At 38.5% G+C, this 27327-nt stretch overlaps 1 protein-coding gene and 1 long non-coding RNA gene across 2 annotated transcripts; one reads left to right on the forward strand and one right to left on the reverse strand.

Moving 5' to 3' along the window:
- Positions 1 to 11929: 11929 nt before the first annotated feature.
- On the reverse strand, positions 11930 to 14395 carry LOC113097306 (arachidonate 5-lipoxygenase-like; the record flags this gene model as incomplete). Its single annotated transcript, XM_026262548.1, has 7 exons — positions 11930 to 12133; positions 12650 to 12820; positions 12923 to 13023; positions 13163 to 13278; positions 13388 to 13557; positions 14010 to 14096; positions 14336 to 14395. Coding segments are annotated over 7 exons (885 nt in total), but the record flags the coding sequence as incomplete, so codon positions are not given.
- A 4502-nt stretch (positions 14396 to 18897) lies between these two features.
- Positions 18898 to 19441, forward strand: LOC113097311 (uncharacterized). Its single transcript, XR_003288821.1, has 3 exons — positions 18898 to 18934; positions 19024 to 19116; positions 19230 to 19441. It is a non-coding gene; the product is annotated as an uncharacterized LOC113097311 (long non-coding RNA).
- Positions 19442 to 27327: the final 7886 nt, after the last annotated feature.

The raw sequence follows: 27327 nt of genomic DNA on the forward strand, positions 1-27327 counted from the left end.
TTTTTTTCTAAAAAAGGAATCTTAGTTGTTCATTTTAAGAGACCCACGAGTCTTATTTTCTCTTGCATAATTAATATTGAACTTTAATTAAGCAAAAACACATTTTATCTGATTACTCGATTAATCGATGGAATTTTTGGTAGAATACTCGATTACTAAAATATTCGATAGCTACAGCCCTAGGTCAGTTGTTAACAAGCAACAATTAAATTACTTGTTAATTACATTACATCCACCAAGGTGGAGGATCAACGGCAGGGGGACCACTCAGGTCCTTCAAGGACAAAAATCGAACATTTCACAAAATATAATAATGTATCAAAATCATTGTTACTGCTAATCAATGACATATCCAAGACTGTAATAATTAAAGACAAAAAGGCTGTTTAGCATTTAGTATTTGGAAAATAATAATAATGATTATTTTTATTTTTATTTAAAAAAAAAATACAGAAGCGACATTGTGTAAACAAAACTGGCATTTAAAAGGTTATGAATCTGAAAATGAATTAATTTTTGGTAATTGTGATTAGAGCTGATGCTGGTAGAGAAAAAATTACGTCATTGAAATATATAATATTTTTATGACCATTTTTAGACATGGACATTTTTGTCCACTATGGACCTATGTACAACTTTTTTTCATTGATTCACAAGTATTAAATATGGCCTGCTGGACCATATTATACTAGGATTATTAATTTTAAAACATTTTAAAAGTCAGTCACAAAAGATGGCTTTCAGGATACAATGCTAATACTAACTACAAACAGTAAAGGATGCTAGTTCCCAGTCAATCCCCCTTTTTTAAGGCGTGTTATTGGGAACGGGTGTCTTGTTGAGCGTGGCGATCACTGATTGGGCAGTTCGGTGAAGAGGAGACACATAAATAGGGCATCAGAAACACTGGAAGTGGTTGGTGATTCCCAGTAGTTATTGTGGGTGCAACGGAGCGAGTGGGGGAGAGAGTGTATGGTGTACTGTGGAGCTTGGGCAAAGAGAGATACACACACAGGGCTGAGTATAAGAATATCTTTATTGGAGCATTGTGTTCAGATGCATTGTGTGATGTGAAGTTAACACACATTGAAGATCTGCTAGGAATGCAGGAAGGAGATCGTGCTGCCAGTTGTGTCGGATGTCGGTTTTCTGGAAGAGAAGTGGAAAGATCTAGTGGTAATGAAAGTGTGAGTACACTGAAGTATTCATCGTGTCAACAGATATTTTGCAAGTGTGGAATATCCATATACCTCTTGTGAGTTGTGACCAGTGTGAGCGGCCCCACCGTAATATGATTGGTGGGTGAGCCGGAACCAGCGAAAAAGGAGTCGGGTGCCTTGTCGTGGCTGTGACGTTTCCTCTGGCCGTCTGCTGCATCGGTGCCCCCAACTCCAGGAACTAATCCCCGGTCCTATGTGGTTTTGACCCTAATTCACTGTGAGTGTGTGGAGTGCAGTGGGTGAGTCCTTTTCTTTTCTGTGTGTACACTTGAAGTCTGCAGTGTCGTGCTGTGTCATGTTGTCAGTAATCACCCTCTAGGCTGGGAGAGAAAACCCTGTGGGGAAGAACGTGCACCGGTGTTGTGAGATGTCTTTTATATACATGCCCGCTCGTGGCTTTGGACCCCTACTCCGCAGAGTGGTGACGTGTCAACAATAGCAAGTAAGGAACCGTGTGCATATTGTGGGGGATGACGACTGAGAGAAGTGTTGGCTGCTATATGAACATCCAGCTGTGTAGCCCTTGTGTATGAATACCTGTTTGTGGAGTGCTTTCAGAGGTTCGCCCCTGTCTAGATCTCTGGTCTGTTGTCTGGAAGAGAGGAGAGGGAAGCGTTCGAGTCATTCCTGAGGTACATACCCGGTGGCACAAACCTACCTGAAGTCACCCAGCGTGGTGGCACCAGCTGAGGCCGTGGAAGGCCCAACGAGCAGCAACTTCAATCTGTACTTCTATCCACTCTTGGTCAAACTCGAGAGGTGGTGTCTTTCTCCATATTTTCACTGAAGCTAAGTACATTTGTGAAGGAACTCTGTCTGTTACCAGTCCTACCAGTCCCCTTTGTATACTTGCCTGTATGTCCAAAGTCAAGCTCCAGTTGCCCCTGTATACCCCTCTGTACGCCCAAAGCTAAGAGCCAGCGTATTGTCCTTGTATACTTACTTGCATGCCCAGAGTCAAGCTCTAGTTGCCCTTGAATACTCACCTGTACGTCCAAAGTAAAGACCCAGTTGTCCTTCTGCATACTTACCTGTACGCCCTGAGTGAAAAACCAGTGCATCGCCCTTGCATACTCACCTGCAAACTCCATCCGTAGGGTTTACCTGGACGAAAATTGAAGTTAACCCTCTGGAGTCTAAGGGTATTTTTGGGGCCTGGAGAAGTTTTGTCATGCCCTGATATTTGTGCTTTTTTCAGTTTCTTATAAATATCTAAATTGGTAAAGTCTAATATCACTGTAATCAGCACAAACTGGGCTATAATAATATGTGAAATGCATGTATGTACATGATTGTATTTTTGAGAAAAAAAATGTTATGCATGGTTAGTGAAAAACTAAAAATGTTAAATCACTTGAATAGGGCCATAAAACACATACATAACATTGGTTCCTGGGATTGTTGAGAACTGGAGCTTGTAGCCTAGAATTTTTCTTTCTGAATTATGTGAAAATCATCTTGTTTACTCATTCACAGAAAACAATATATTGATTTAAATTTTCTAAGACACTTTTTGTTGATAAAAGTCATATGGGAGTAGGCGTCAACTATCATGAATATCATTATTTACACCTGAGAAGACAAAGCCCTGCATAATGAGCTGCATAATGAGCTGCATAATGAGCCTCAGTCAGCTGAGCAACTGTGGGTGAGGAGTTACAAGAAAGAATGTGAGAACAAAATAAAAGTATATAATTTTATGTTTGTAGTTCATTAAGAATATATTTAATTATCCCACAACATAATTTAATATCCACTTGGGGGAGCAGTTAAACAGTTTATTAGGGACAATCAAAGCTGACTTTCAAACAAATTTTTAGGCATCCTTACTCCAGTCACACAATCCTTCAGAAATCCTTTTAACAATATTATTTTCTACCAAAAAAAAATAACAAAAATAAATAAACATTTATCATAATCATTATTATTATTATTATTATTATTATTAATGTTGAAAAGAGCTGATAATATTTTTCAGTTTTTTTAGGGGGAATAAATTGAAAGAACTGCATTGTTTTTACATCTGTTAGAGTTATCTCTATTTGTCACATTTATATTATTTACATCAAGCTTTTGAATGGTATAGTATTGTATACTGTTAGTGAAACTTCATTATGTTTCACTTGATTATACATTTAGTCAGGAATTATAGTTTGGAAAAAGTATTTGGAAAAAGTCTAACTAGTAAAATGTTTACACGTTATGTGAAAACTAGTACAAGTATATAAATAAATAAAAAGAGACTTACTCATGTTTATGATCTCTGCTGAATAAAGTGCTTCATTCTTTTTTCTGAGGAAATCCATTTCCCAAATCCTCAACCACATCACATCTTTTTGGGGTGAATTATGTCTTATTCCTCTCATCGCGAAGCAAACAGTAAAATAAAATAAAAACTTGAAGAATAGTCTGGCTGCTTTTTCTTCTGTGTGGGCGTATTCAAGCCGCGCGCTTCAGTTTGAATCTGAATAGCGCGTTCAGTGAGGGGGCGTGGTCACATTAGATATAATGAGCGGAGATATGAAAAATAGACATCGCGTTGTTTTCATATGGATTACTTTATCTCAGAATATTTGTTTTCGGCAGCACTTGTTTAGTTTAAAAGTAGACATTCCAGGCTTTCTATAGATATCTCTCTCATGTCTCTTCGTTGAGTATTCACTGAGTTACAGTTCATTTTAATGACATGTTTGTACATGACAATCAGCAGAGACAAAGACTGTAGACAGCATACCTTGTTTGTTATCTTTATTTTATAAGTGCACAAAGGTTTTTTGTTATTATGTCTGTATCCAAAAAAAAGTAGACCCTTTACAGATTCGATTGATGTATTGCTCTTATCTGTACGATTAAAACTGAGAGTGTAATTTAAGTTCTTTTCGGGGTTATCCGGAGAAAATGACTCAAAACGCATATATGCGTTAATGGACTTCAGAGGGTTAAAGATTGTGTATCTTTCTTGCATACTTACCTATACACCGAAGGCCAAGACCCCAATATATTCACCCGCATACTTACCTGAGGACCTTTTAGGCATTTCCAACCGCGGACCCAGAATCTCGTGGCGAACGGCGTCAGGTACGCACCCCACCCAATTCATCAGAATTACTTACCTTCTTTACTCTGCGTGCAGGGACTGGAAGGGCCCCACCGACGGTTCTCCTGCAGGAGAAACACAAAGGCACTACTGAGAAAAACCCTGTTGAGTCACGTGAAGGAAAGGACACAAATCACCAACAGGCTTACCTGAGAGTCCCCGTGACAGAGTCAGAAGTGACTCGGACCTATACTCTCTGGCCCCGAGAGTGGATTTTAGATTCCCTTTTCCCTTCCCTTCACACCTTTTAAATAATTTAAAGTTTGTTTTAATCATTCTCTCTCTCATGTGTCTGGTCATTGGGGTGTTCTTGGGACCTCCTCGAGGTGGGACCTAGGGAGGGGCGAGACGAACGACATCTGTGGTCCGCTCCGACCTGTGACACTTTATTAAACTGGTAAGATAAACCTCTTATAGAATGTTTGATTTTTTTTCCCAACTTTAGGAAAAAGAGGACATCACGAATCCATTGTGTTGGGGTTGGAGACCTCTGATCCTTCCACTACTAAAAGCTATACAATCAGATTGTATTTTTGTAAGATTATATGTCACAGGAGTAATTCCAAAAATAGCTATCAGCGGGCAATGTGTGCATGAGATGCTGGGGTAAATCTACAGTGATCACAATCAGGATATATATGCTGAAAGTGCTTAGAGAGTTTTAGCTTTGTCCAATGTACATGGGTGAACAATTTTGCACTGCAGCAGTCCGTGTCTTGCACAGACTGAAGATTTGTGTATTCTGTAAAAGACTGATTCCCATTCCTCATCCGATATAACCATTTCTAAATCATCTTCCCACCAAGATTTTATTTGTGAGGGGGATGTATAGACTGGGGTCATGATTTTTCAGGACAGTGCTGATATAATGCCCTTCCATCTTGGAGGACTTTCCAATAAATGATTAAATGGAGAACAGGAAGGTGGAGCAGGAAACTGGGGGAACATTTTACGAACAAAGTTCTGGATTCGGAGATAACGAAAAAAATGATTCTTTGAAATATTTTACTGCTCACATTCTAGCAGGTTTGTCATTCCATTTAAATGAGGTGAGAACGCCATCCAGCCTACAAAAATGAGTTTGGTATAAACACAGGGATACACTGGAACAGAAAGGTAAACTTAGGCAACACATTCATTTTGACAGAATTTATTCGACCTGCAACTGATCAAGGAAGTGAGGCCCAGCACTTAAAGTCCTGTTCAACTTATTTTCAGTAAAAAGTTTTAAAAAAGGTATTAGAAACACGTATATCTAAGTATGTAAATGAGTGGGAAACCTTAAACGGGAAAGAAGAGAAAGAGAATTCCCGGGCAGCATTGTTGATTGGAAACACTTCACTTTTCTGTAAATTCAATTTATAACCGGAGAAAGGATTCAGACGGGTCAGAAATATATAAGAGCAAGTCGTCCGTGTACATAGAGACTTTATGCTCTCGTCCTCCTCTGATTATACCAGCTATTTTTTAATTTTGATGTAAAGCGATGGCCAAAGGCTCTGTTGCCACTGCAAACAAAAGAAGCGAGAGGGGGCAACCCTGTCTAGTGCCATGATTAATCTGAAAATATGCATAGGAAATAGTGTTGGTATGAACTGAGGCAAGTGGGGCTTGGTAATAACTTGATCCAAGATATAAAACTCGGTCCAAATTTTGCTGACATTAAAGAATGAGAGTCTGTTTTTAATAAAGCCAGTTTGGTCGGTGGAAATTATACTACGAAGAATTGTTTCTAATCGCAATGCAAGAATTTTGACTAAAAATTTTCAAATGACTCATTGTACATATTTAACAAAAGGGGATCTAATTTACTAGAACATTTCTTTAAAAAATCAGTGTCAAGGCCATCTGGCCCACTTTGCATGGCTGAGATGGCATCATGAATCTCATTTAAAGATATAGGGCTGTCTAGGAACTGCACAGAATCAGTACTAATGCGAGGTAATGAGAAATCTTTGAAAAGATTATTCCACATAATCAGTCGTTTGTTCAGAAGAATACAATACTCGATAAACTTACACAAATTAATTATTGATTTCATAATGATCTGACAGTAGGATATTGTGTACTTTAATAGCTGGAATGATATGGGAAGCAGAGGATTGTCTAAGCTGGTGGGCAAGAAGCTTGTTTGTCTTCTCTCCATATTCATAATAGGTATGCCTTGATTTAATCAGCATCTCCTCAGTTGTGACAGTAGAGAGGGTATCAAAATCAGTTTTTAAGAGAAGACGTTCTTTAAGTAAATTGGGAGAAGCGTTATTTACATATTGTCATTCTAATTGGGAGATGCGATCTGTCAGACCAGCCAAAGATCTTCTGTTTTTTCTTTTCAAATGATATAAGATATAATTATAATATAATCCTCTAATATAAGCTTTGAATGTTTCCCAAAGGTTGCTACAGTTTGTGTTGTACCTGGGGTAACATTCATGCTGATAAAAAAGTATATTTGGGAAGAAATTGTATCGACAAAATCTTGAATAGTTAGTAGACGAACATTCAGCCTCCAGAGTGGTCTTTGCATATATCTACACTCAAACCTCAGGCCTAAAGTAAGAGGAGAATGATCTGAAATAACAATTGCATTGTAAGTACAATGCTGAACCCATGGCAAGAGCTTGTTGTCAATTAAAAAATAATCAATGCGAGAAAAAGACTGATGGACGTGGGAAAAAAAGGAATAGCTGTGCATAGATGGGTTCAGACATCTGTGACAGCATAATCATTAAGAAAATAATTTATTATTTTTGCTGACTTTGAGGTGGTTGCTCCTCTTTGAGGAGCATTCAGTCAAGTTTAGGATTTAGACAAAGATTGAAATCTCCTCCAATTATCAAATACTTTGAATGCAAATTTGGTAAAACTGAGCGGAACTTAATGAAAAAATTATCATCATCAAAGTTAGGGATTAATAGAAATATCTTTATGAACAAGGATAGCAACTCCCCTTGCTCTACTAGAAAATAAGGAGTGAAAAGTTTGTGTGACCCATTTTCTGCATAATTTAGTGTGGTCAGAGACATTGAGATGTGTTTCCTGCAAAAATACTATTTTAGCTTGTAAGCTTTTCCAGGTGAGTTATTCGCTTGTTAAATCTGACGTCACATAGCAACGCTTCCGTGTCCAACCGCTCTATCAGTTACCAGTAACTTTGTGAAGCTTGGAAGGATGACCAAGACCCTTTACATTCCAGCTTAAAAAATTAATGACCCTGCTTATGAATACACAGGGGAGAGAAAACTATTGAAGATATACAGTATTGTTCAAAATAATAGCAGTACAATGTGACTAACCAGAATAATCAAGGTTTTTAGTATATTTTTTATTGCTACGTGGCAAACAAGTTACCAGTAGGTTCAGTAGATTCTCAGAAAACAAACAAGACCCAGCATTCATGATATGCACGCTCTTAAGGCTGTGCAATTGGGCAATTAGTTGAAAGGGGTGTGTTCAAAAAAATAGCAGTGTCTACCTTTGACTGTACAAACTCAAAACTATTTTGTACAAACATTTTTTTTTTCTGGGATTTAGCAATCCTGTGAATCACTAAACTAATATTTAGTTGTATGACCACAGTTTTTTAAAACTGCTTGACATCTGTGTGGCATGGAGTCAACCAACTTGTGGCACCTCTCAGCTGTTATTCCACTCCATGATTCTTTAACAACATTCCACAATTCATTCACATTTCTTGGTTTTGCTTCAGAAACAGCATTTTTGATATCACCCCACAAGTTCTCAATTGGATTAAGGTCTGGAGATTGGGCTGGCCACTCCATAACATTAATTTTGTTGGTTTGGAACCAAGACTTTGCCCGTTTACTAGTGTGTTTTGGGTCATTGTCTTGTTGAAACAACCATTTCAAGGGCATGTCCTCTTCAGCATAGGGCAACATGACCTCTTCAAGTATTTTAACATATGCAAACTGATCCATGATCCCTGGTATGCGATAAATAGGCCCAACACCATAGTAGGAGAAACATGCCCATATCATGATGCTTGCACCTCCATGCTTCACTGTCTTCACTGTGTACTGTGGCTTGAATTCAGAGTTTGGGGGTCGTCTCACAAACTGCCTGTGGCCCTTGGACCCAAAAAGAACAATTTTACTCTCATCAGTCCACAAAATGTTCCTCCATTTCTCTTTAGGCCAGTTGATGTGTTCTTTGGCAAATTGTAACCTCTTCTGCACATGCCTTTTTTTTAACAGAGGGACTTTGCGGGGGATTCTTGAAAATAGATTAGCTTCACACAGACGTCTTCTAACTGTCACAGTACTTACAGGTAACTCCAGACTGTCTTTGATCATCCTGGAGGTGATCATTGGCTGAGCCTTTGCCATTCTGGTTATTCTTCTATCCATTTTGATGGTTGTCTTCCGTTTTCTTCCACGTCTCTCTGGTTTTGCTCTCCATTTTAAGGCATTGGAGATCATTTTAGCTGAACAGCCTATCATTTTTTGCACCTCTTTATAGGTTTTCCCCTCTCTAATCAACTTTTTAATCAAAGTACGCTGTTCTTCTGAACAATGTCTTGAACGACCCATTTTCCTCAGCTTTCAAATGCATGTTCAACAAGTGTTGGCTTCATCCTTAAATAGGGGCCACCTGATTCACACCTGTTTCTTCACTAAATTGATGACCTCAGTGATTGAATGCCACACTGCTATTTTTTTGAACACACCCCTTTCAACTAATTCAACTAATTGCCCAATTTTACAGCCTTAAGAGCGTGCATATCATGAATGCTGGGTCTCATTTGTTTTCTGACAATCTACTGAACCTACTGGTAACTTGTTTGCCACGTAGCAATAAAAAAATATACAAAAAACCTTGATTATTCTGGTTAGTCACATTATACTGCTATTATTTTGAACAATACTGTATACAGAGATGTTGAAAATTGACAAAAATAATTTTTGGATTGTGCATTGTATAGTATATAGCCACAACAAGAGGAAGAGAAGAGAGAGAGAAAAAGAATAAAATAAAACAAAAAAATTCTGGAAAAATGACCTGTAACCCCCACCCATTTCAACACCTCCCCGAACCAGGTGTATACAAAACCCCATAAGGCACGAAAACACAGACGAGCTACTTCGCGTCTAGGATACACGAGCAAGAACTAAACTAAGTGCATCATCAGGTGAACAAACATAAATTCCAGATGGTTACCCTCTTCTCCCTCGTCGATTCTGATCAGTCTGATGTTATTTCTCCGTGATCTGCTTTCGAGATCCACCCACTTGAGAGACAAAGCGATAACTTTGGTCTGAGGTTAAGCCACAGTAGTTTCGAGATGCATGAGAGTGTCGCTCGCGGTCGTCGCCAAGTCCTCGACACATTGCAACCGCTCCTAATGCGAACTAAGAGATTGCTGTATTAACACTGTGTATGTCTGATTGTAGACCACTGGTCGCACTTTCGATCTTGTCATTTTTCATGGATTCGAGTGATTGTTTGAATGTTTTAGCTGAAAGTGTCTCCCCCTCATTAGTGCATCTAGAGTCGGCCGAGCTAGCCTTGTTAGCCCGCGTCTCTTTGCCACCTCGTTTGTTGCCTGGAGCTGCCATGAAAACACTACTAGCTCTTTGCCAATGAGTGTTCAGAAATCATATCCCAGTGAAAGAATCAAATAAATAAACTTCTAGGTCTGATTATTATTTAATTGAAATTTCACCTGTGAGGAGCTCACTAAAAACGCGTCCACATCGTGTTCGCGCAACAGTGCCCCCCCCCAGCCAATCCCCATTTTACAGCATAGCGTGCTCACGCTAATGTGAACATTAAAATTATCAAAAATAAATGCACTGAAGCACTTGCCTCAGATTTCATATGTAAAAAACGTATTGCCAAATGCATGGCGCTGAATTTTGTTATACATTTTAAAAGTTTTGTTCTAATATATGGATTATGCTAATACTATTTGGAATAAGTATTTTTTATAAGTACTTTTTAACTGTTCACAATGGTTGTTTTGAGGATGTTCTGTAGGATAATGATCACAAATAGGACCTCTGTAAATTTGCAATAAACAAATTTACAATGCAATTCCATTGACAATGCAATCGAGATGTTTAAATTTGAATAGGGGGGATAATATTGCTTGTCAGCTGACGGGTGATTAAAATGGAGTGATCTATAGTGTCAAAAGCAGCACTGAGATCATGAAGAATCAGTATAGACCGACAGCCAGAATCAGAAGCCTGGGAGTCAAGAATAGCAAAGTTAGAGAGAGAAATACCAGAAAATGCTGAAATATTTAAGGAGGAGGCAGCAGAAGTATGAGTGGAAACCATGTGTTTACGTATATTATCAATTCTGGTGCTAAAAAACTCCCAAAACATAATACAACGGTGATTTGAAGCAGTAACATTAGAGAGGCTGTGATTTTTAAGCAGCTTGTTGATTGAGTGAAACAGTCATTTAGGGTTTCTCTGATTGCTGACAATTATCTGAGAATTAACACAATTTCAGCCTTATATTCGAGTAAGCTGTCTTTGCAGGATCTACGCTCTATTTTGCGACATAAAGCCTTCATAGCACGCAGATCATCGTTGTACCAAGGAGCAGAGCGTGCAAAAGAAACAGATCGTGATTTCAGCACAGAAACGTTATCATCAAGATCATCAGATAGAGAATCACAACTTAAAACAAGAGTAAATAAATCTAAAAAATCAGTGGGCTCAATACAGATAATTAATAATGTGAGAATCAGTAATAGACAGGTAATAGTAGTAGTTTTATAATAATGACTGTTAACTTTTTAATTTTCATAACTGAATCAACATGAAGCCTGACATAATTCACTGCTAAAGTTATTGTACACATACTGTAACTTTTAGAAGATGACAAAAAATAGGGAAAAAGGCATTAAAAATGAGATCGCAAAGAAAACCAAGCTTTATGTAAAATGCAATAAAAACGAATTATCTTCATTTTATTCTAGCATTCTTTATTATGAGAGTTCTTAGGGGAAAAACAAACGTAACAAGCATTCATAAAACATTTATTTCACGACCAATACAGCAATCCTTTATCAGCTGAGATCTATCAGAGAAAACCTCCCTCATACCCAAAGAAATAATCCTGGAACAATATTCCCTCCAAACAGCTAAACAAGATAATCAGCACAAAAACCATGCAGATGTTAGATTTCAATAAGATTAAAATTTGTCAAATGATTATCTAAAATACACTACAACAAAAATATATCATGAGTAATCAAGAATATTTATGAATGAATGAACCAAAAATGAATAAAAGAGTACCATAGTTTGGATCCACACGTTTATATGAATGAAGAAAATAAATGTAAAGAAAGTAATCGATTATAACACAAGCCTATGTGTGCTCTTTGAAAGCAAAGCCAAATTAAGTTGTTCTGTGAAGATCTGCTTTCCTGGCATTAGCCAGGCTGACAATCACTTCTCAGACACGATTTATATGTGCACTCATTTAAACTTTACTAAGTAATATCCCTTACTTTCCAGCAATCAAACATCATTTTCTAAAAAGTGTGTTTTACAATTCATTATATTTTGACTAGAGTGCTTCTCTCTTTCTATGTCCAGCATGCATTGGCTATTAAAAATGTGGTTAGGCCTAGCAAAATGTTTCTGCAAATAATTTCTCAAATTGCAACACTGTTGGGGATTTTGTCTGGGGACAAATAGCAATAATCCATTGTTAATTCCTCATTCCGGCTCTTGATGATGTTGGTCACCTCATCTAGTTTGTGGCGGAAAACCTTTATGGCTTCTTTCGCTGGTTGCTCTGTGAAGTACATATCAGGATACACGCCTAAGAACAGCTGGAGAAAAAAGGAAGGTCTTCAGAAAACAGAGCAATATTTTTCTTTCTTTTTACAAGGTAAACAGACTCTTCGCTATGGTCTACCCCCTTGGTTTCTGTCAATCACTCAGGCAAGTTTATAAAACATCCCAGAATGTGCTCATAACCAGTGTTGCCAAGTCTGTAATTGTCCCACAGAATCTGGCTACTTTAACACTGTTGTGCAGGTTGATGCGACGCCAATAATATGGTATTTTGCCCCTGGAATGGGAAATGTAACGGGAGATATATTTTCTACACCCCAATTTATAATGGGGGACCATCCTGGCTGGAAACGTGACTGGGCTAGTTTTGAGTAGCAATTGGGTGAGTTTTCTTTTACAAACCTGGCAACTCTGCTCACAACATGGAAAAAAACTGAATGATGTTAGAATGTTATAATCAAATCAAAACCAGTGACAGAGATCGACATGATATGCATGGTGAAATGAAATGAAATTTCAAGTGAAAAGTGTATGCGAATCAGACATCAAACCTCATTTTTCTCGGTCCGACTGAGGGCCCAAACTGTTCCTAAAACCTTGCTGGAACATTCACGGTCAGGCAGACTCTCCAGGATGTACTCCAAATCCACCTGGCCCTTCTCTTGGGGAGGCGGCTTGCGCATGGTGGAAGGACTGTTGGGCATCCAGCAATACCAGTCAAACTGGAACATAAACTCTCAGATATTAGCTTATAGATATTATCCAGAATTTTGCCTATAAATTTTAAACATTCTTGTCAATGATATGAAAGTGTGTAACCTCACCTGCCCAAAGTTGACAGCAGCATGTTGTGCTGAAGCTGTGAATATCACAGTAGCCAGATACTCGACCAACTGCTCTCGAGAGCTAAGAGACTTTGGAAAGTCTGTAAACAGTGGTAGTATGCATTTAACATATATAAACTTTTAAAAGTGACACAAAGGTGCATAGAGAATATACAAAGTTACAAACAATCAAGCAGACAAACATACACTGACACTTTGATAATCTGAACCTGTACTCACTGCCAGAATTATTCATGCCGAAGCAGGCAACATCCTTAACAAACTCTTGAATCTCCACATCTTTTTGGACTGCCTCATCACTGTCATAGTAGATATTGACCACAGCAGAAACAAAGCTACAGAAAAATGAAAAAAAAAAAAAAAAAACCCTCTGGATGCCAAACATTTCATTAGCACTAATTTGTACTTTTGCACTACATGATCTGAACTGTTGCTGCCACCTACCAGTGTATTGCCTCCCAGATCATCTTGCCATCATCTCTGTAATAGTATTTGGGCACATCTTCCATTTCTCTAGCTTTTATGTCCTCAGGGAAGCACAGAGACTCGTAGATTAAAGTCTTCATGGCATTTTGTATCAGTTTCCCCATCCCAATTCCATTGATGCTAGTAACCTTTGTACACCAAAAATACAGTTAATATTTTCCCTAAATATGGTCAGAAATTAACTAAGCTGAAAGCATTTCTTTAGCTATTACTCAAGTTATCATCTTCAGGACAATGGGTAAAGTTTTATTCTAGTGTTTGTTTTTGTGTTTGTAGACATTTAGGAAATACACTACATAAGTCTGTCAGTTTACACAAACACCAGCTAATTAAATATAATGAAGCCTATGAAATACAATAAGAGCTTTCATCAAAAAGACAATATTACAAGCCAAAATGTCAGGTGATTCTATCATGATGAAGATTTGTTAACATCACATGCGTTTTAGAATTCATATCATGGACAAGAATGATGGCTTGCCAGACAAATACAATAAAAATCAAATATGAATGGAATTGCTTTTTGATCCTAACAAAATCCCATTTTTGTTTGTATATATTAAATGAACTTTAAATCTACCTTGACGAAGATCCCATTTTCAGAGATGAGATTTTCTTGGGCCTCTGCATTGATTGCAATTGTAAAACGAACATGAGGTATCAGCAACTGTAAGAAGCAAATTATGTATTTAAAAATGTACATTAAATCATAAAACATTGATTCAAAAAGCATCATGTGATTAAGCAAAAATGGTTTCCTTGTTGTGCTCAGGAAGCGTTTGGCAAACATTATTCCATGGTTGAAAAACCACCAACCCTTTGTCAGTAAATTGGCATACATGAAACCATAATATTCAGTTTAGCACTGAATCTAAATATCATGACTATGTACTGAAATACAGGTACCTTGTATACTGGATGGACTGCAGAGAGCTGTCTGTACATGGCCATTTCAAAAACCTCTGACAACAGGGGCCGGTTTCACAAAGCTATTCAGACCGGTCTATAGTGTTAGACAAGTCTAAAATTTAATCATAGACTAGTCTAATGCAAGTTAGACTGTTTCACAAAGATAAAGACTGACTTTTAGGGACCGCAGTAACCTACTGGAAATGTATAATAATGAGGACTTCATCAGTCGGTTTCGTTTGCCCAAAGAAGTTATACTGAGTCTGACAGATGAATTAGCTGAAGTACTGAGCCCTGCCACTTCAAGGAGCCACAGTATCCCAGCATTGCTACAGGTTCGCACTGCTTTGAGATTTTATGCTACAGGAAGTTTTCTGAATACTGTTGGTGACACAGTGGGTCTCAGCAAAGCTTCTGTGTCACGGGTGGTATACAGGGTATCAAGGGCACTTTCAAATAAGCTCCCTCAGTTCCCAAACCAAATGGCTGAGCTGAACAAACTCAAAAGAGGGTTCTTCAGCATAGCAAGATTTCCCAATGTTGTTGGAGCAATTGATGGGACACATGTCAGAATCCAGGCTCCACCTGCTCATGAACATTTGTTTGTCAATAGAAAAGGATATTACAGCCTAAACATTCAGGCTGTTTGTGATTCTGATCTCCGGTTCCTCCACTGTGTGGCCCGCTGGCCTGGATCCCTTCATGACTCTCGAATTCTGCAAAATTCTCAACTCTGTCTAGCATTTGAGCAAGGCATTATCGATGGGGTCCTGTTGGGGGACTCGGGCTACCCTCTAAAACCTTGGCTCCTTACTCCCTTCCTGAATCCTACTACACTTGCACAGAGAAACTACAACACAGCACACTGTTCAACTCGTAACACTGTAGAGCGGGCATTTGGTGTACTGAAGAGGCGTTTTCATTGCCTACATGGGGAATTGCGAAATGCACCTGACAGAGTGTGTAACATCATCTGTGCGACTGTAGTGCTGCATAACATAGCGAGGTAGGCCTACCTGAAAACAAAATCCACATTGCCATCCATTTTCAATAGGCCTAATTGAATTACTATTTACCAACATGCTTCTAAACTATAATCAAAATTATTTATTTCATTAATCATTAGGGATCTCCGGCTACCTGAGCCTGAAGGTGAGGATATCAGAGATGACAATCTCAATGAACTGGAGGATAGAGAAGATTTAGAGGAGCAGAATGGAACTGGGTCGATATGTGCGTCAGATGTACGTTGACAGGATTTTCAATGTCTGAAACAACAACAAAAATCATGTTGCCTGTCTTTACCTATTAGGCTTAAATGAGTAGCAAACAACTTAATAAATATAAAAATTTATTTTTTAAGGTTTCTCAAGTGACATACTGTTCATTCAATAAATTATTCTATAAATTACATTCAAGTCTCATTTCATTCATATCAAAATCTTCAAGGTTATTAAAAGTACAACTTACTATATAAACTGAAAAACTATTAACTCACAAAACAAGTGATATACTGTTCGTTCAATAAATTATTAAATAAATTAGTAGGCTACTCAAAGATTCAGGACTCCAGCGACTGTTTGTGAAGCTCTAATTTTAATTTATCTCTCTGAAGCTGTAAAACTTCAATCTCTAGCAGCAATTTCCTCTCTTCCAGTTGAAGATTACTGTATTGTTTGTCTAGCACCATTGACATGGTTGTTCCTCTGAACACCGTTGTGCAACCCATGGGACCAGGAGCTGTAGCTGTAGCTGATGCTGATGCTGATGCTGACTCAGACTCTTCATCTCCTGTCCCCTCACGTCTCTCAGCCGGCTCCTCCACCACTGCCTCGCTTCGGTCCCAATTCAAAGACAGGGTCACTAAAAAAAATAAGTACATAACATTTTATTACTTGCAGGTTCCTTCTATTACAGGCTGAGTCATTACGTTGTTCACGTTGATTTGCTGGATAGCAAGCTTACCATCAACTTGACTTTATAAGCATCAAATCGAAAGCAATAAAGCAAAAGGAAAAACCAAACTGATTTATTTATAACAATCACCCGCTGTTACCTGTATTCTCATCTTGACTGTCTGGCTCTTCCTCTTGATGTGGCGGCGGGGTGCTGCTGTCAGTGGCTGAGGGAACTCCGCCGGTTACGTCAGTGTTGACGGTGCCACACACGCCACTTTCCCGTCCTCCGCTTATCCCCCAGAACATTGGCAACTGTCCACCATACAGTATTGTTCAATCAAGGTTTTTCGTATATTTTTTTATTGCTACGTGGCAAACAAGTTACCAGTAGGTTCAGTAGATTCTCAGAAAACAAATGAGACCCAGCATTCATGATATGCACGCTCTTAAGGCTGTGCAATTGGGCAATTAGTTGAATTAGTTGAAAGGGGTGTGTTCAAAAAAATAGCAGTGTGGCATTCAATCACTGAGGTCATCAATTTAGTGAAGAAACAGGTGTGAATCAGGTGGCCCCTATTTAAGGATGAAACCAACACTTGTTGAACATGCATTTGAAAGCTGAGGAAAATGGGTCGTTCAAGACATTGTTCAGAAGAACAGCATACTTTGATTAAAAAGTTGATTAGAGAGGGGAAAACCTATAAAGAGGTGCAAAAAATGATAGGCTGTTCAGCTAAAATGATCTCCAATGCCTTAAAATGGAGAGCAAAACCAGAGAGACGTGGAAGAAAATGGAAGACAACCATCAAAATGGATAGAAGAATAACCAGAATGGCAAAGGCTCAGCCAATGATCACCTCCAGGATGATCAAAGACAGTCTGGAGTTACCTGTAAGTACTGTGACAGTTAGAAGACGTCTGTGTGAAGCTAATCTATTTTCAAGAATCCCCCGCAAAGTCCCTCTGTTAAAAAAAAGGCATGTGCAGAAGAGGTTACAATTTGCCAAAGAACACATCAACTGGCCTAAAGAGAAATGGAGGAACATTTTGTGGACTGATGAGAGTAAAATTGTTCTTTTTGTGTCCAAGGGCCACAGGCAGTTTGTGAGACGACCCCCAAACTCTGAATTCAAGCCACAGTACACAGTGAAGACAGTGAAGCATGGAGGTGCAAGCATCATGATATGGGCATGTTTCTCCTACTATGGTGTTGGGCCTATTTATCGCATACCAGGGATCATGGATCAGTTTGCATATGTTAAAATACTTGAAGAGGTCATGTTGCCCTATGCTGAAGAGGACATGCCCTTGAAATGGTTGTTTCAACAAGACAATGACCCAAAACACACTAGTAAACGGGCAAAGTCTTGGTTCCAAACCAACAAAATTAATGTTATGGAGTGGCCAGCCCAATCTCCAGACCTTAATCCAATTGAGAACTTGTGGGGTGATATCAAAAATGCTGTTTCTGAAGCAAAACCAAGAAATGTGAATGAATTGTGGAATGTTGTTAAAGAATCATGGAGTGGAATAACAGCTGAGAGGTGCCACAAGTTGGTTGACTCCATGCCACACAGATGTCAAGCAGTTTTAAAAAACTGTGGTCATACAACTAAATATTAGTTTAGTGATTCACAGGATTGCTAAATCCCAGAAAAAAAAAATGTTTGTACAAAATAGTTTTGAGTTTGTACAGTCAAAGGTAGACACTGCTATTTTTTTGAACACACCCCTTTCAACTAATTGCCCAATTGCACAGCCTTAAGAGCGTGCATATCATGAATGCTGGGTCTTGTTTGTTTTCTGACAATCTACTGAACCTACTGGTAACTTGTTTGCCACGTAGCAATAAAAAATATACTAAAAACCTTGATTATTCTGGTTAGTCACATTGTACTGCTATTATTTTGAACAATACTGTACATGTACAAATCCCGCAAATACATAATATAATGTATGCCATAAATGGCGTTCAGAGATGATGGCTTATTTTTTTGCTTGTGGGATGTCACATGTATTGTTTACGTTATCTTATTTACATGGAGTGTACATGGAAACTCGGTGAGATTTTGATTATGGTGCTAATTTATTGTTTCAATTGGTATGGATAACAAAATAGGCAAAGCAGTCAACTTCCCTGTTTATGACCTTGAGATCAACATGTATGCATTAGAGAGAAATATTTTGGTGTAGTATTAAGCTGTTTTTCCATATAGCTACGTTTCACCAGCACCTACATACTGTGCAAAATTGACTCATTTCACCATTGGTTAATCTTGACCAGCCTCATGAAAATCACCTGACATGCTTTTGGTCATTATGACTGAACAAAAAACAGCCATCGTGCACACAGCATGTTTGAGATCTATGTTAGGACTGTTAGAAAACCACTCTCAGTATCTAACCTAAGTAGACTCTGGGAATGTTATTCAAACAGTCTTAAAGGGATACCCCACTGACATTCTTCTAAGTATCTTCCTTTCTGTTAAGCAGAAGAAAGAAATTCATACAGGTTTGAAACAACATGAGGGTGAGTATATGATGACAGAACTTTCATTTTTCGGTGGAGTATCTCTTCAAGGGATCTGTAGACTTGTTGCACTTGTTAGCTGATTATCCCCCTCAGATTGTAATCTTGATTGTATTTCAGGAAACTATTTTATGAAGTTGGTTGAAATGACGCCCAATGGTGAAAAGAGTAGGTGATCCTAAACTGTTGGTAGAGTATATGTGTAACCTCTTTAATTAAGTGACTTAATAATGTCTTATTGATGGTCTTTTTGGCAGACCACAGATCTAACTACTCATTGAAGGTCTGCTGTTCTTCGTGGTCTTCCCCTGTACTTGAGAGAGCCAGCTTCAATTTCAAAGACTATTAAGGTAATTAATTCGAATATCTTTTTTTATGGTATTACTGTTTGTGATGCAGTAGTGATTGCATGATACATTATGCTATCAGTCTGACACTAAAAGTCATTTATTGTTTTTCACAGGATACTGAGACACTGGGGCCACACACAAACGCCATGAAAATGGGGATCCTGGAAGTGACTGACAGTTCTACCAACTCAGGACCATATGCCACAGTGGTCAATGTGGCTGTAGTACTGGAGGAGGACGTTGTCATGGACAATCTGGGAGACTTCACAAATGCCCTCATGATGCTTGTTTCGGCACTGGTTGAATACTTGTGTAATATTTTACTTGAGCCTAGCAGGCAAGTTCATATGTATTTAAATAAATACATAAAATGTTTTTTTTTATCAAAGCATAGTGTGTAATTTATTTGAAATAATGAAAAATAGACTATTTTGACCAAGATTAAATATTTAATACAACATTTTATTTCAATTTGAGTCTGCTTGTTGGCCCAACAAGCTAAGTTTAGTCAACAGAAAATATTTAATTGACACAACATTCTATTTCAAGTTCAGTCTACATGCAGGGGTAGTCAGCACAACACAAAAAAGTTGGTTTCCGCGGGTCACTAGAAATGTTTATGTTGGAGAGGCATTTTTTTTTTTTTTTTACAGTGCATCGAAAATACATTTTGATCCAACAATAACAAATATTACGACTTTCTCCAGCATTGTCTTCTCTTCCGGATCTGTTGTGAGTGTGTTCACAACGCTGCTGACGTGTTTTCTGGTGTACCCAGTAACAAAGATAACACGTCATCAGTGGTCTCTCACAACTCTCTCACATCGCTGTGCAAGATATTTCAAAGTATATGAAAAAACAGAATCTTATTAAAACTCATAAAGAACCTTTCATAACTAAAAAGAAAAGTGAGTGGCACACCTTCAAGGCAGCTATGGGTCCAATCCCAATATCCACTATCTTTGGACCGACCCATAGGCTCTGATCTGTCACATCAAGCCTGACAAGCTTTGACTCAGAAACAAGAAAGACATCCCGCTGGATGAAACATCATAGAAGGCTCTGAGAAAATATTTATTTTGAGTGTATAATACTGCAATTACAATCCAGTATTAATGACCTTAAATTAAACTTAAAAATGCAAGGTCCAGAATGGTAAAAAAAGATATTGTTAAAGTAATCCAGTGGTTTAAACTCTATTTTAAGAAGAGATTGCTAATAAAAAAAACATAATTTAACAATACACTGACAAAATAATATAATTCAAAGTTGTTTCGCAGAGTAATTTTTAGTCTCAATTCAAGACAACACACATTGCATTGTGGTTCCCCCTCTACTGGGTTACAGGCCAATAGTTCCTTAAATGAAGTGCGGGGCGTACACGGTGCGAATTCAGATGGTCGGAAGATTGTATGTCCATGCACACATCACGAGTGAGTTTATCTGAAAATCGTATGCACGAGGTGATATATGACACGATTTTATGACCTGCCAATTTCCGAAGCAATCCCACGAAGTTGATAGACGCGTTTGACTTGAAGCAGCGCTGCACAGAAGGATCACTGTATGACATTAAAATACTGCGGTACTTTGATGTCATACAGTGATCAGCGAGTATATCCTCCTGGTCAATAGTCCACATTTGCCGTGGCGCTGCCGTCTTTGTCTTTCTTCTTCTGTGGTTTCTCTAGTTCGTGATTGGTCAACTTCAGATAGATCAACAAATCGGCTCGTTCAACCGCACACGTCACAAATTGAAAGCGATAGCTCACAAACTTTTTAGACATGTTTAAATATGATCGGGAGGTCGGGAAGTGCTCGTAAGCCACTCTGCTAGGCTCATAATTAATCGCAAATGATACGAGCCGCGACCATACGAGCATACATGATTTCCACACGATTTTTAAAATTGCATGCGAACAAAAAAATTGCAGCAAAAATCGCACCATGTACGCACGCCTTTATTCATTAAAAAAAACATAAAATTAAAGTTAAACAACTGGAGTCACACTTTTCTTCTTTTTTAATGTTTTGGACCTTGAATGTGTAAGTAGCATTGCTCCCAATGACTTTTCAGATTTAAGCAAAAATAATTTAATTTGTTTTTTGAAAAATAACACAAGGGTGAGTAGAATTTAAATGTTTTGGGTGAATTAACCCAATAAGGATGTAAGCAATATAGCAGGTAACAAACAATAGAAGGAAATATAATTATACATTTTTTCAAACACATAACATGCATAGCAAGTGTACATAACATGATTATGAATAAAAAAAAGTGATAAGACACTATAAATTTTTTGACACAGATACTTACCCTGACAAGATCTTTGCACAGGAAGGGGATCATAGGAACATTGGTTGGTACTTGGTGAGAAACGGCTGAAAGTTTAAGGAGACAGACATGAAGAAGTGCAGCTTTGGTACAGTTAGGGGATCCATTCTGGCTTCTGCAACAGCGTCATATGAGGATGATCCTGGATTGGGGAGCTTTTTCATTTTCACTTAGTCCACATAGTTGACATGGATGGCCAAATTTCAGTTGCTCTTTCCACAGCGATGCCCACAAAGTTTAATGTGGAAAGTTTATTGGACTTTTTTCACCAAACTGTAGTCTTGCCGCCTTGCAGGAGCACAGTGGAAAATGAAGTGCAGGGATTTCAGAAGCTTCTCTACTTCCCACACTCCAAAAACCTGAATCTGAGCTCCACCAAACTTCAATATTCTTGCTGTAAGAGCTGCTCAAACATCAAGTTAGCACCCGTCCATTGACACAGAGAGCATCTTGCTGAGGCAGAGCTCTTCTGTACCCTCTTACAGTGAAGATACAACAGGAAACACAAAGAAAATATAATACATTCTTAAAATCATTGTGTACCTTGTAGCAAAAATCTATTTAGATGACAGTTGCTGGTGTAATTCTATCTTTATTTTAGAATAATTTGCAATAATTTTTTTTTTTTTAAATTTATTTTTAACTTGCACCTACCCTTTTATTTATTTTTTTAGATTTTATTCTTATATATTAATGTATTTTTATTAATTTGTATTTATTCCCCACAATCCCATACTTAATTATAGCTTTATTTAAACATGAACTTATTTTTATTTTTTCATGTGCAACATAGAAGCATAGTAAACGATAAATAAATAATAAAAATAGGATTCAGTTTTATTAAAGGAAACGCAAAGAAAAAAATCAGTTCTCAAAATCATTGTGTACTCTACATCAAAATCTTATTTAGATGACAATAGCTGGGGTATTTTTATGATCACTTAAGATGCTGTAGTTTCCTACAGCATCTAAGTGTCCTGGGCTATGACATTAACAGAGGTGGGTAGTAACGAGTTACATTTACTTCGTTACATTTACTTGAGAAATTTTTTGGGGTAATCAATACTTTTCGGAGTATATTTAAAGATGGGTACTTTTACTCTTGAGTAAACTTTATGAAAAAAATCAGTACTTTTACTTCGTTACTGTAGGCGACGCTCCTCTCGTTACTTTATCTTAATGCAATAAATGTTATAAATGCTTCAGTTTATTCCAAACGCGCTGTCTACTTTTCTCTGGGCAATGTGCGATGCACATTAGCGAATGATTCATTCTTTTGAGTCAATTCTGTTCAAAGGCTTGTTCAAACCAGTTGGCAAACGAGTGAATTGGTTCATGAATCAGTTTGAATGAGTCGTTCAGTTCCCTGCCGCACGTGCTGAGCGTCTGAAGCGGTTCACTCAGAGTTGTAACGTTTATCATCTGCAGTGTTGAAAATGTTGCTATGGAAATGGAAGCTTTAGCCTAAGTTCTGCCAGGAAGACTCAATCGCTTCGTCACTAGTTATCTTCATCATTATCCAATCACGTCTTTATACTCCTGTATAAAAGATCGTATTTACACGTTTGAGTTCGCAGATGCCGACGCGACAACAACCTGCACCCTCCCCACCACCACCAGGATGGTCCTGTCCTTACCTTCCAGGGGGGTCTGCTGCGCCCCTGCCTTCGTCTTCAGGCAGGAAATGCAGATTCGCTACCCTCGGATTACGAACCATGGATGGGGCCTTCCGCCAAAGAAATTTATAATTGTGCTCGCTGAGCTGTCAATAAATGTATGCTTCGTACATTCCTCTATCTCCCGAGTCTTTCTGGTAGAACTGCACTGAATTGAAAGCAAATCTGCAAAGGCTATTATTTGCTTGCAATGGAGATCCTTATTAGATGAACACCGCGTGTGCTGTCTACTGTTTAACTACAGTAGTTAACATTCGATTACAGCACACGATACCACTGTGACATTAGTTTGTTGTACGTGTGTGGCTTATAACAGGGGGGAGTCAAGTTGAATGCAGCTTCCAAAAGACAAAAAATAGCCGAATAAGATTTTATTAATTTTAATACAATCACACCGGTGCGAGTACGTTCAGCGAGTCATATCATCAGCTGCTAAATTCAGATCTGTGATCGCTTGCTGGCGCTGAGCCAGAGACAGACGCGTTTTTACATCGCTGCGCATTATAACCAATCACACACGATTCTGTTGTGCTTTTGAATGCAAAGGCCAATCAGAGGCGTTCAGATGAATCATCGCAAAAATGCCGGTGCTTCCTTCAATCGCTCACTGACTGAATACCTCTTTCTGGCGAATTCTCTTGTCAGAAACAACAAAGTGCAGATGTGTGTACGAATCTATAATTAAGATATTGATTTCACAGTGTTAACAGTTTCAGTGGTTTTAATGGGAGTTTCTGAGAGGGATTGAACTCTAGACTGTCAGTGAAAATGCTCTTTAATAATGTAAATGTTATTTGCTCTCTTTCTGAACAATGAACGATTAGAAGCAATATTTATCTAACATTAACTTTCAATGTTGAATTCACATTTAATATAAAGTCAGTCGTATACAAAATATGTTATGGCATGACACCTATATCTGTTACTTAAGTAAACAGACAAGGTTTTATAATAAATTACATAAATTGGAGTAAAGGCTGATTAAATATATACATTTATACACACACACACACACAATACATACATTTTATCTATTTATCTAAATAAAAAAAGGCTCAGTATATGACCCAAAGTAACTAGTAACTAACTACTTGAGTAGATTTTTTTTATCCGATACTCTTTTACTCAAGTAACTATTCAGACTAGAACTTTTACTTTTACTTGAGTAAATATTTCTAGAAGTACTTTTACTTTTACTTGAGTACAGTTTTTGGGTACTCTACCCACCTCTGGACATTAAACTGACCCACTCCATGCAGGGCTAGTAACCCGCTTGGTTTTAACAAATTACTTTGAAAGTCACAAATGAAGTACCCATTCCAGGCAACAAATCGTCTTTGCCACGTAGCTGTGCGATTCCATCACGTATGAAGGGGCAGCCATCTGCTCCTGATCATGCAGTGTCAAAGCAAGACAAAACAAGCACCATCAACACAACAAAGCAGCGTCAATTTTCTCATCGCAAACCAACCATCATTGGTACCTACAACATCCGTACTCTACGAGAAACAGAAAAGAGAGGCAACCAAGAAACACCAACATTTAAACAATCTGACCAATTCCATCAGCTCATTCATGGGTGTGAAGAGAAAGGAAGAGCACCGACTACCAGCAGCCGATGGTATTAACACCTACATTGAAATCTACAACAACAAAGAATGGAGATTCGACTTCTGCTCAGCCACAAAAACAACCACATTTCACAATCACGTCGGTGGAATAGGGCTCTTAAAGAGCAGCATAGCCGGCAAATCCCTGACAGCAACAACTAAAGTGTCTGAGCTGATAATGCAACCCTTTAACAACAGTCATCGTAGCCTATGCCCCGATAGAAGAAAAACCAAAGACAGAGAAAGACAACTTCTATAACCAGCTCATCAACTTTGTGCTCACAAAACATCGCCACACAATATGCTCATCATTGCTGGCGACTTCAATGTAAGAATTGGAGAAGACAGCCATCAGTCAAATCCAAGAGTTATAGCCAAACACGTTCTGCACAAAGTAACAAATGACAATGGAAGTAGACTAGTTGAGTTCTGTGAAGCAACAAATACAAGGCCAATACAGCCCAAATTCCCTCATCCAAAATCCAGAAACTGGACGTGGCAACCGGATGCCAATAGAAACGCAAAATACAAGAAAAACAGAGCTCAACTAGCATAGATACTCATCAACAGCAAGTGGATCAATTCGGTGAACAACGTGAGAGTGTACAACTCAGTCGGTCTTGGGCCAGACCACAGAATAGTAAGCGCAGAGGTTAAGATCAACCTGAGAGCGCCAAGAGAAACCAAGAACAAGCGCCTCAAGTTCAACTGGAGAAAGCACAAAGACAACGAAGAGCTACAAGAACAATATACCGTCACTATCCAAAATCATTACAACGCACTTAGGAGAGAAGACCAATATTTCAGCCAAAATATGATAGATACGTAACAGCCATCGAAGAAGCTGCAAAGAGCACGGTCAGCCTAGTCAGGAAAAAAGCACCAAAGAACTTGGTTTCGAGCGAAACGATCAAACTTCTCAAAGCACGGAATAAATCTAAGAGAAACAAGTGTGCAAACATGAAACAACTCAGTCAAATCTGCTTGATTCAAATGAGCAGAACAAGATCAACTACGTGGAGGAAAAACTACAGAGACTTAAAGAAGCAACAAAAGCAAATAAACTAAGAACAACTTGGGAGATAGTCAAAGAGATCAGCAGCAAGACTAAGTCAACAAACAAACACAAGATGAAAAGAGCAGGCAGAAGAGACATCAAATCATCACAAGAACTACTGAAGGAGTGGCAACAATACTTAAAAACCTTGTTAAACAACAACATAATCACTGACGATTTGCCAATCGAACCAGCTGCCCAGGATCTTGACATCAACACAAGTCCATTCACTATCATAGAGATAAAGTGCACAATTAAAGAACTGAAGAATGGCAAATCACCTGGCTGCAATTATGCAATCACACCAGAGGCACTGAAATACGGAGGAGACTATGTTGCCGATCTCATCTGCAACATCTGCAACAATGTATACTGTCAAGAAAAAGCACCAGAACAGTTCACCACAAATCTGATGGTACCACTGTCAAAGAGAGGAAACCTCACTCTAACGAACAACTACAGAGGGATCAGCTTGATGTCGGTCGTCGCCAAAGTATACAACAAGGTCCTTCTTTACCGAATAGGAGACCTGATCGACAAGATTCTATGCGCCAATAAAGCTGGCTTTAGAAGAGGGAGAGGATGAACAAGTCCACATCCTGCATAGAATAATCAAAGGCTTCCAAGACAAGAAACTCGATTATTATATCACCTTTGTGGATTTCAAGAAGGCATTCGATTCCATCAAGAGATCAACCATGTTCGACATACTAAGACATTATGGAATCCCAGACAAAACAGTAAGAGCGATCCGCACAATCTACAAGTCAAAGAGTCACGTACTAATTGAAGGGAAACTATCAGACCACTTCGATATTACAACAGGCGTCCTACAAGGCGATCCCTAGCTCCCTTCCTATTCATAATCGTCATAGACTATGTATTAACTCGAGCCAAGGAAGAGCATGCAAAGAACACATTATCGTGCTGAATCGTAACACACTTAAAAGAATCCAGCAGAAATCCAGAAGTATCACTATTTGACCTGGATTGCGCTGATGAAATCGCCCTATTTGAAAACACCCTTGACAGAGCACAGGAACAACTCACAACAACAGCAAAGTGGGCCAGGAGAGTAGGCCTTCAAGTCAATATAGGTAAAACAGAAGCATTGTGCAACCAAGAATATGCCAGTCTTGACATGGCAATACACAATCACCAGCACATAGAGCTAGATGGACAGACCATCGAATGGACCAAGAACTTAAAATATCTTGGTTCCCACATCCCCTCTAGCGAATTTTACGTCAAATTACGAAAAGGCCAAGCATGGGGGGCCTTCTGGAAGATGAAGAACATGTTTCAGTCAAGAAGTCTTCCAATTACACTCAAGATTAACATATTCAAATCTGCATGTGTCTCAATCCTGCTCTATGGTTGCGAGAGCTGGATCCTTAGCAGCAAACTCAGAGACCAACTAAACAGTTTTGCCACCAACTGCTACAGAATCATGCTTGGCATAAAGCGTATGGACAAGAAGAGCAATAAAGAGATTTATGAAATAGTCGGCCACAACCAACTAGTTCTTGAAGT

The sequence above is a fragment of the Carassius auratus genome, unplaced genomic scaffold (genome assembly GCF_003368295.1).
Source record: "Carassius auratus strain Wakin unplaced genomic scaffold, ASM336829v1 scaf_tig00216181, whole genome shotgun sequence".
NCBI lineage: Eukaryota > Metazoa > Chordata > Actinopteri > Cypriniformes > Cyprinidae > Carassius > Carassius auratus.